Source organism: Symphodus melops, assembly GCF_947650265.1.
Source record: "Symphodus melops genome assembly, chromosome: 19".
In the NCBI taxonomy this organism is placed as follows: domain Eukaryota; kingdom Metazoa; phylum Chordata; class Actinopteri; order Labriformes; family Labridae; genus Symphodus; species Symphodus melops.
In genome coordinates, this window is record NC_136709.1 from 14,085,493 (window position 1) to 14,095,638 (window position 10,146).

Sequence of the window (10,146 nt, forward strand, 5' to 3'; positions counted from 1 at the left end):
GTTATAAATAGCCCTCCTATAGTTATAATAAGCCACTAAAAGGTTTCCATACAGCCAGGAAGAAGATATGGCTGCACGACTGCGAATGCCTACGTACGTCAAAGTAGTATATCCAGATTGGATGCATCTCCATCTATGCCAGCATCACTCAAAAACAAAGAGCTGCTGAAAAATAAGATACAGTTTCTTACACATCAGACCTTTAGTCCCCTTCACCGCAGAGGAAACCGTCCACAGCCCACCAATAATCATGCAGCAAATGCAGCACTTTCAGCTCTGTGTGGAGGAGTGCAGGATAGGCTACGTATATCGGTGCAAACGCAGGATGCGCCGGGCCTGCCAGGAATAGAAGGAGCGGCCCACACCTCCCAGGAGGAGACGGAGCTAAAGCTGGGTCAATGGCGCCCCTGTGTGGCTGGAAAGCGTAATTGACTCATGAGGTAAAAAGTCTTATGAGTATTTTTGTTAAACAGGTCCAGATGTGGGATGATGTTTCACGAAAAGCGGAAAAATACACCGTCGAAATGGTTGGAGCTAATGCTTTAAACATTTTAAATGTAGATGTTTGATCCAATATTGAAGCACAAAAAGCACAGACCCACGTTCTCCATTTAAATGTAATTAAGATCTACTTTTTATGTTTTTAAAGATACCTAATATATTTTGTGAAACAATATTATTTATATACTCTGATCTTTAAGCAGTACGTAGATTTGTCATTTGCTGGTCACAGAAAATATGTTAATATTTATAATAATATCACGATAGGTTTATCCTCTTAGAGTCGCGTCAGTGCGTTTATGGAGAAAACATGTTACAGACATCTTAAATCAAAAAACAAACATAGACCATTATTATTCATTTAACTGTCCTGAAATCTGAGCCGATAGATTATGGGTCATATACATTTGAGATTTAATTTTTCGATGCTTGGAAAGTTTTATAATAAAAAAAAAAGAAAAAAAAAAGAAAATATTTTTTAGGGTGATATTATTGACTTCATTGTTAAACTAAGTTTAATACACAAGGATTAATATTGAATGAAGCTTTCAATCATGGAAGCGTAACTCACTCCTGACTTCTAAGTATTCACAAGAATTTCCAATCAGACAGAGCTCTTTAAAAAATAAGGATTTGTGGTTCCTGAGATGCTACATTGAAGCGAAAGCTGTATTTTTTTTTTTTAAATGAATAATTACAGGCTTTCAATTATTAAACATTTTTGAATATCTTAAACATTTTAGGTAGTCCCTGTGTTAAAGGTGCTGTCACCGTATCGACCTAAGGGAAGAAGAAGAAGAGAGGAAGGGGAGGGGGTAGAGGAGTGGACACAAACTGGCAGCGAAGGGGGAGGCGTTTGGCTCGGCGAAGTCGGGGAGTGAACGAGCAGAGAGGGTGAGAAACCAGCGGATCTGGCCCTTTAAATCACCAATACGGCGCATTCGGAGGTGAGTTTGGAGATATTCGGGTATTTTTCCCCACTGTGTGCTATAATTGTAACGCGTCTGTGCGCTTCTGCAACCCCGGCTTCCCATCACCGAGGGTGGCTGCAGCGGAGAGGGGCTTCATCGGTGTCACGAATCCGGTTTTCCCCAGCCCTTTGCCGGCAGAGAGGGTGGGGAGGACTGGGGACAGGGTCATTGGGAGATTTCCACAAGCTTGACTCTAAGGACACACGCGGCACTTGTATATAAATATATATTAAAAAAAACCTCTGGATTTAATGTGCTGAAGTAGGCCGATCAATTTGCATAATAGCGGAACATAAAGGCATGCGCTCCAGTCTCGTGCCCATTGTCACTGGATGGGTTCATATTGGCTATTGGAGCCTTAAAAACATGTCACCACCCTGCTCCCACGGCTAACAATCAGGGCCTGTGTCCGTAGGCTATAGTCTGGTTGTCACTTGGGAAAATATCTATGGCTTTGATATGTGCACAAGGTCTGCCTGTGCCTGCGCGCCCGTGCGTTTGTGTGTGTATGTGGATAGCCATGGGAGAGAGAGGACATGCTGTTCTATCCATCAAAATGCCCGCATTGTGTTTTCTCACGGTAGAGCAGTGAGTAGGGGCCTATCGCGGAGGATATGCAGGCCTGATCAGCGCTCAGGAGCTGCGAGGATCAATATGGATTGATGCATTTATGCGCGTCTTGAGGGCGGCTGCGGGCTCTTTTAGCTCCCCGGCTGTTTGGTTGGTTGGTCGGTCGGGGCCTTGCAGCTCTGGTAATGTTTTTTTTTTGGTCCAGGCCAAATCAGATGACCATCATACAGTATGGGTTTTGTATCTGTGCGTCGCCTTAAGCAAATGCTTTCAATCTTAAGACGTCTAGGAGGAGAGAGATCTGACTGATGAAGGGCAGAAACTCATATTTGTAACAGTAAGGCTTCTTTCCCTCAGCCCAAAACAGAAAGTTTAACAAATCAACAGGCTGAAGAATTTAACACAGCAGATTTCTAATAGGCTGCTACTGGAGAGGGACAAGTTTTCTTGTTCTGGCCTGTATATTCTATTCTACTGTCTCTGCCTGTTGCCACTGTTCCTCTTTTTGTAGAAACAATGTGCAGTGTAATGGATGAAACAGCTTGCTAACAGAGGGGATAAAAGTGCTGTCACTTTGTTTCAACATTTGCTCAGTTGACAAGGAAATGTGATACTTGTATGTTTAGAGGTTCAGGTTAATAAGCCTTTGTTATGACAGGAGTTGATTCTGTGGTGTTTCTACAGGTGGTAGTGCTTGGTGTTAATCCCATTATAATTGTAAGGAGTTGTAGTTTATATCTGTTATTCATCTTCTGTTGAATGTCAGTGATGCTGTATGCAGAGTGATTCAGGGACATGGCATATATGTGATGGATTGTGTGTGTGTTCACGTACAGGCCTCTCACACAGTCGCATTGTGATCAGCTTCATATTTGGGATTTAAAGGAGTTGAACTTTGGCAGGTAGAGGTTTAATTTTAATAAGTCAACATAGAAAAATAAGCAACACTCAAAAATTGTATTGAACCTCAAAACAAAAAACAATAGAATGCCGCCATCTTACATTTCAATGAGAGTTTGGGAACTTAACAAAAATATAAGCCTTTTGAGAACTGTTTGCCATTATTTCTAAGAGAAATTACGCCATAATGGGCTCATTCTGAATATATTTTTAGTGCCACTAATCTGACATACGTTTGGCTCCTATGCTTGTTAGAATAAACAATTATAACAATATTGGCATCAAAACTGAAATTGAGACTTACATATGTATCGGAAATAAATAAATATATGACAAATTCTGATGTCCAGGAAACTTAAGTCTGAGATTAAATATTTCACAAAAACACACATAATCCCTGGACGTGAGGCCCTGAAAGTGTTGTGATTAGGATTTAAATTAAGGGTTAGGTTGGAGAAAGATTAGGAATTTCCAAAGTATAATTCAAAAATGTGAACAGAGACAGATTGAGTGAAAACGTTTTAACGTTTTTCCTCTCTCTCTCTCTCACTCTATCTCTCGCTCTTTCTCTCTCTCTCTCTCTCTCTCACACACACACACACACACACACACACACACACACACACACACCCCTAATTACAGCCATGAATCTCTGAGCTACTCCACAGTAGAAGTAATTAAAGTGGGACTCTCCACCCGAGAGAGACAGAGGGCGACAGACATACACGGGGTGAGAGACAGTTGTAACACGCTCACGCTGAGACGTTGAGGTGAGTGAGGAGGGAAGTACTGATGATGGAAAACATCTCTGCATTGCTTAAAGAAGTGAAAAAGGCATAAACACAGGTTGTGTGATAACTTAAAGATATATATATGTCAATGAAGTTATGATGTTGCTCGTGCTCCTGGGATCTAAAAGTTGTGAGGAGAAGATGATGAGGTATTAACAAAAAGTTTTGCGTCATTAAGCAGACACTTTCATGCAAAGTGACAAACATCCCTTCCCTTTTTGAAAATCTCAACAAACATTTATTGTAATGTGAACAATTGAACTGCAATTAAGTTTTAGCCCTCATATGAAGCACATTGAAGGGTAGTTTGAGATTTCTTTCAAGTTGTTTTTGATTGAAGTCACACATAAAATCCCCTAAATCACCGGTATGGATCTAAATCTGAACCCCAGGTATACGCATCTGAATAAAAAAATTGTGCAATGAGTAGAATGTGTAACATAGCTTTGTGAGCAGCAATCTAACCTGCTCTCTTTTTCTCACAGAGAGGAGCCAATGTGAGCTTAGCTGCTGTCCTGCTCTGTCGTCTTGACTTGGAAGCTTTATCACTTAAATCGTCCTCTCCAGCCAGTCATTGTTCAGAGAGTGAGAGAGAGAAAGAGAGAGAGAGAGAGAGAGTGAGAAAAAGAAAGATACCTGTCTTTCTACCACCAACCAGGTAATATTCAATTATCTTTGTGCGTTTATTTAAATGTGTCCCAATGTGCTAGGAGCTTAAAGATCATGTAACATGCATTACAAAGGTTGCTTTTAAAAAATAAAACTGTACAACTATTTAAAACCAAAAGCTGTCATACTTTAGCCAAGATAGTGTTGCACTTACACATAGTCACCACACAGCGGTGCTCTATATCCACAACTGAAGTTCTACAGTCCCTTTAATAACATAAATGTTGATTTACAGGGTAATTTAGCTGGTAAATCAGTGAACTAGAAACAGAGCATCATACAGATTAAAGCTGTATAGTGCAAACTGCTCCAGAAATTAAAAGGAGGGGAAAATGATGATATGTACTGTATAAAATGTTGTTTTGTTGTAATTTAGTTTTCCTAGTTTTAACCAGTGCACATTTGTTACCTTTTAAAGAAAATATAAAAATCTTCAAAGAAAATCTTTTGATTCAGTAATTTTTTGATGCTTGCTATCTTTTATATGCAGCTTAAAAAAGAGTTGATAAAGAATCACAATTTTTACTGTCCGTCTACCTTTGTTTTAACCTGCTTATTTTTTTTCTTCTTCACTCCTCCCTACAGTTTTCTCCTGTGTTGGTGTATTCTGATGGATCAGTATGTCTACCACTAATAATATCGCCCAGGCCAGGAAACTGGTGGAACAGCTGAGGATTGAGGCAGGAATTGAACGCATCAAGGTGAGAAGATAGTTTGTGTGGGATTCATCTCCTCCTCTATCTCCATCCTTTTCTCTTGTCCTTCATATTGAACCAGCCTGTTATTTTTTTACCCTGGCTTGTCCTCTCTCACCTGTCCCCACTCTCCTGTCAGGTGTCTAAAGCAGCTGCAGACCTGATGAGTTACTGTGAGCAGCACGCGCGTAGCGACCCTCTGCTGGTTGGTGTTCCCACCTCCGAAAACCCTTTCAAGGACAAGAAACCCTGCATCATCCTATAGCTGAGCTACACTCCTTCTGCCCTCAAACACAAACATATATTTACACATACACACTAAGTACAGTTATCCCCAGATATCCCACACACATGCAAACACAATCCGCTTAGCATACACACTCTCATATAAAATATACACACACTCCCAGAATAGCCTCTCTGGAAAAGCGCCATACTCTGTAGCCACAGTTAGGAGTTCCCTCTTATTGTGCTCCCAGTGGCTGAAGTCAGTAAATCACTGAGAAAGGTGCTTTAGTAAAAGTCATATCTGCTGAAAATTAACTAAAAGTGACAGTTTTTCTGAAAAGGGAGTCGGACGTTAATAATCAGTTGGAGCTGGATATTTTCTTCTTCTTTTTTTATTAAGGTGTTGGGTATAGGAGTGGGAAGCTGCATGTGGGCAACAGAAAAGATGGTAGGCGCTTCTGCCAACCATGCCAAACACGACCTGATGTCCCAATAAATGTTTTTTTTTTGTGAGGCAGTTAAAAGAAATCTAAGAGCTCTCCTTCAAACCTGCTTTTATTATGGTGGGTTTATCTTGAAGCAAGCAGTTCAGCCTTTGCCTTTTATCAGGCTAGCATGTTCCTATCCAAACCTGTATCGACAAACCGTCTCTGCCTGTGGCCTCATCATGGCCGTCCGCAGCCTTTGGCCAAACCTCCAGCTGTGCCAACTTCGACAGAAAATTATCTCTAGATGCTGATCTGCTGTCCCCGATTCCACTGCAGTTCTTTATGAATGCTGATGGGCTAAATCGACGTCTAAACAGACCTCAGATCTGCAACTATGAGGAGAGCATAATGAACTGCTCTACACAGAACTCAAGCTATTAACCCTGGATGTTTACTACATTCTTTCTTAAGAAATACTTGTTTGTGAATTCAATGTACATTTTGATATTTTGTTAAAGCATTACCTAACAGATAAGATAATACTGTACCTTTTTTAATATTATTTTTCTCTGAGGTAGGTGTTTCCCCTGGCTGATCAGGTTTCTCCTCCTCAAAAGACAAAGGATCTGGTTGTAAGCCATGGGGAACACCTAAACAGATACCAGCTAGTATCTCTTAAACAAAGGTTTTTACTGTACTTCAAGCCTCCCTGTGCTTTACCCTGAGAGAGGGCGGGTCACACTCTGGAATAAGTCCATAAGGAGAACAAGGCTGCAGGATATAACCCATATCTAAAATGCAAAAGACTTTCCTGTCCCACTTTTCTTTTCGGGTTTCATTCTATTAATTGGCAGTTTTACAAAGGAAAAGTTGTGTTGTACTGCGTTGTATTCAAGCAGTGTTTTGATGCATAATTATTCTGGATTCATAGTCTTGAAGTTTCAGTCCCCCCAGGAGAAGTATACATTTAAATTACCGGATCAGTAAAGATTCTGTTGTTTTTTTGTTTTGTTTTTTCCCCTCCTCTTCTCTACAATGCTCCTTTTCGGACAACCCAAACTTGATTGTAAAAAAAAAAAAAAAAGTGAAAAATAGAACACACATGAAGTCAAGAGAAACTAACTAAGTGTAAAAACTTTCTTTCAGACATGTGCAGAAGTGATAAGTTGACAAATAGCTGTTTTGGGTTTAACTTTTTGAGTTTCTTTTTTCTATGGAGTCCATGGAACCTGGTCAGTTGAGTATTGCCTTGTACAGTGTTTGTAAGATAACAAATCTAAACACAGAATCCCTCTCTGTGGATGTTAGAGTTTTCTTTTTGTACTACTTACTCTGTTCTATCAGTCAAGATCATGTTTGTCCTTTTTGTTGTAGTTAATTTTTGGTCATTCAGGTTTTAGAAGCTTATGATAGTGGAGGATGGTTTTAACTACAGATACAAACACCTGATGAGGATATATCAAAATAGAGTAAGATAGACAATTGAAACCTGTCAGGTTTAGGATCTTATCCTGTTAGAGGATAAATCAACATCAGACCTCATTCCAGTGGCAAAAACCAACCTCCTGATTTATCCTTTAACTCTAGAGCAGCCCACAAGCATTTCTCATGTGTTGCGTTTGATGCGTGAAAGGCAACGAGGACAACACACATTTTCACATAACACACTCTCTCGTCGAGCAGTTCCTGTTTAGGTTCGTAAGCAGTTAAAGGAATATCAAGGCTGGGGACATATATCTGCTTTTAGTTGGTTTATTGATGGAAGAGAAAAGAGTTGTATTATCATATTTACATTGGAGAATTTAGCAAAGGCTTCTGACAGGACTAAAGTACAGTGAAAGAGGAGGGTGGAGTCATTAGGACAGGATTTGTGCTTGTTGATGGACATAGGAGACATGATCTTGCTCCCTCTTCTCTCTCCCCTGGAAGTTGAATGCATGGAGGGGTTGGTGAGGTTGTTTTTTTAAAAGGCAGACTGTTTGCTGGGGAGAGATTAAAGCTTTATATTTGCAGATATTTTGCAGACGGAAAACAAAATTGGCGTGGCTCTGTCCAAAGGTTGCACAATTTCTTGAGACACAAGTAATTAGTTACACTATGCCTATAGCTTTTATGTTTTGAAAAAAATGTATGCTAAGCTAAGCTATCTGTTCCATCACATTTAATGCACATACAGGAGAGTGGTACTACTTATTAAATTCTTAGCATGTTCGTAAACAAGATTACTTACAAAATAAAAGGACTAGCTTAATTTCAAAATGAAGTTGGTTCTTGTAGGCTGAATAGTTCTGACACAAAGCCCTCCTCTAACTCTAATTAGCCGTTGTTCCACACAGACAGTGTAGGCCGTTCCCAAAATACAGCAAGCGAGAGAGGCCACAGAGAACACTGAGGGTGTGCGTGCGTGTGTGTGCGCATGTGTGTGTGGGTCTTTGGTAGCTGAGAAGAATGATTTGGCAGAGCAGGAGGCAGAAAAGAGATAGTCAGAGGTGCACGCAAGAGTGTGCAAATACGCCTGTGTGTGAGTAGTGGAGACACCGTGAGTAAGAACACACAGTGCCTCCAGGGTGGTTTCAGAGCATCACAGTAATGTAACAGTAATTCAGCCATGCAATTCCAGGTCAGGGTGAGAGTGACCGGAGGAGAGGTCATGGGACACAGTCAGACTAGCATGTATGGCCTTCACTCTTTTATCAGTCTGGAGAAGAGCAAAAGAGGATTCTGTCAAGACTTTGAATTGTTCCGTTGTAGTGTGAGCAGCTTTTTTTTTTTAAATATGATAACCTAAACAATATTGATCACTAAGCTGACTAATTCCCTTTTCAAATATATTTTGTATTTGTCATTGTTGTTTAGCCCCATCTGTGCCTGAGCCAGTTGCATTTATTAGCTGCAGCTTATTTTCACCATTTTTAAAGCTTTAGACTGCAGCCTGAATAGTTTTGCGTTTTGGGAACAAACTTTGGCCTTTTGCTTTTTGCAGACTATTAGTACAGAGGATCATTTGAAATGGAAAAACATTGGCACCAAAGTGGGACTTTCACTATTTTCAACAAATTAGAAGCCAATACAGCTTCTTCTGGAGGTTGGTGAGAGCGGTTATAATCTATAGCCCTATGTGACCCTAAGTCTTACAGTATGATCCTTTCAGCACATTGGCATACATGTTAAATATCACTAAAGTCTTTTCTACTTCCTGAAGTACTAGCTTAGTAGTTGCCAAGCTAAGCTAACCAGTAGCTGTTATTCAACAAACAGACTTATTGAACTTCCTGGTGAACTTCCAGCAGTTAACCCATTAATATTTCCCTCAATGTGAAGCTTTACAGCTAAATTTAAATCCTGATATTCTTAGAAATAAAAACAAAAATATGGAACTAGCTTAGGAAATACCATAACTAGCCTGCTCAAACAGAAACCTTCAGTCCAAACAGTATCAGCGAACAAGTAACTCAGAATAAATTATCATAATTTGATATTTGCCTTCCCCTCAATGATGACACTGTGGAAGATTGAGGAAAACGCTGATTCATTTTTTGTTTTTAAAAAAAGGAGAGGGTGTTCCCTGTAATTTGAAATGTTAAAGGGATAGTCAAAATAGTGAAATCACGACTGCAAACAATTCAATATAAAATAAACACACACACACACACACACACACACACAGTGACATTTTCTTGGAGATGCTTTTTTATCATTATTATTTATTTCAATCATTCCATGTTTGGTTGGGCTACAATCAGAGACAGCCACCCTAAAATCTGTGGTTGGCTGAGAAGTTTATCTGATTGGTTGTTAGTTTGCCTTAGTGACATATATTGTGTTAATGCTGGTCTTTGGGGTTATCAGATCAACAGAACTAACAGTGTTAGAAGAATACATGGTTCGAGATGAAAATCCATTGGTGCAAACAAAGCGAGCCCAGTGAAAAAGATTCCACTCAGGTGAGGAGATTTGAGGCTCCTCATTAGTGGAAATCCAGCATCTCTGCATCGCCTCAGAGCCTTTCCCCAGACTCATCTTTTGTGTTCTGATCTCCTGTGTATGCATACAGTATATGTATCTTTTTGCCTTGATTGATTATGAAGAAAATATATCTATTTTTTGTAACTGTTCTCTGATGTGCCATAACTCATGTTTTCTTGCACATTGTTAATATTTTGTGGATATTGCTGTTAAAAAGATAATATTGAGAAGTAGATAACATTAATAAAAAGATGATATAATAATACATTATCTTATGTGATTTTTACGACATCAAGTAAATATGTCTTCTTTAAAGTGAACCAGCTCATCGACTCAAACACCTTTTTTTTTTTTTTTTTTTTTTTACTGACATTTTAAAATTCCTAGATGAAGAATCATTAAGACTCCTCATAGAGCAATTGATTAG

The 10,146-nt window shown here is 39.5% G+C and overlaps 1 protein-coding gene across 4 annotated transcripts; it reads left to right on the forward strand.

The window, feature by feature from the left end:
• On the forward strand, nt 1-6,850 carry gng7 (guanine nucleotide binding protein (G protein), gamma 7). Of its 4 annotated transcripts, none has more exons than XM_079369730.1 (5): nt 12-440; nt 1,245-1,448; nt 4,219-4,391; nt 4,988-5,103; nt 5,237-6,850. In XM_079369730.1, exons 4-5 carry the CDS (start codon nt 5,023-5,025, stop codon nt 5,360-5,362), a joined length of 207 nt encoding a protein of 68 aa, XP_079225856.1. In that variant the 5' UTR covers nt 12-440; nt 1,245-1,448; nt 4,219-4,391; nt 4,988-5,022; the 3' UTR covers nt 5,363-6,850. The 4 variants fall into 4 exon arrangements, with proteins under 4 accessions (XP_079225859.1, XP_079225856.1, XP_079225858.1 ...); XM_079369732.1 differs by lacking the exons at nt 12-440; nt 1,245-1,448 and adding exons at nt 1,453-1,468; nt 3,585-3,712; XM_079369731.1 differs by lacking the exons at nt 12-440; nt 1,245-1,448 and adding exons at nt 1,458-2,224; nt 3,585-3,712.
• The last annotated feature ends 3,296 nt before the right edge of the window (nt 6,851-10,146 follow it).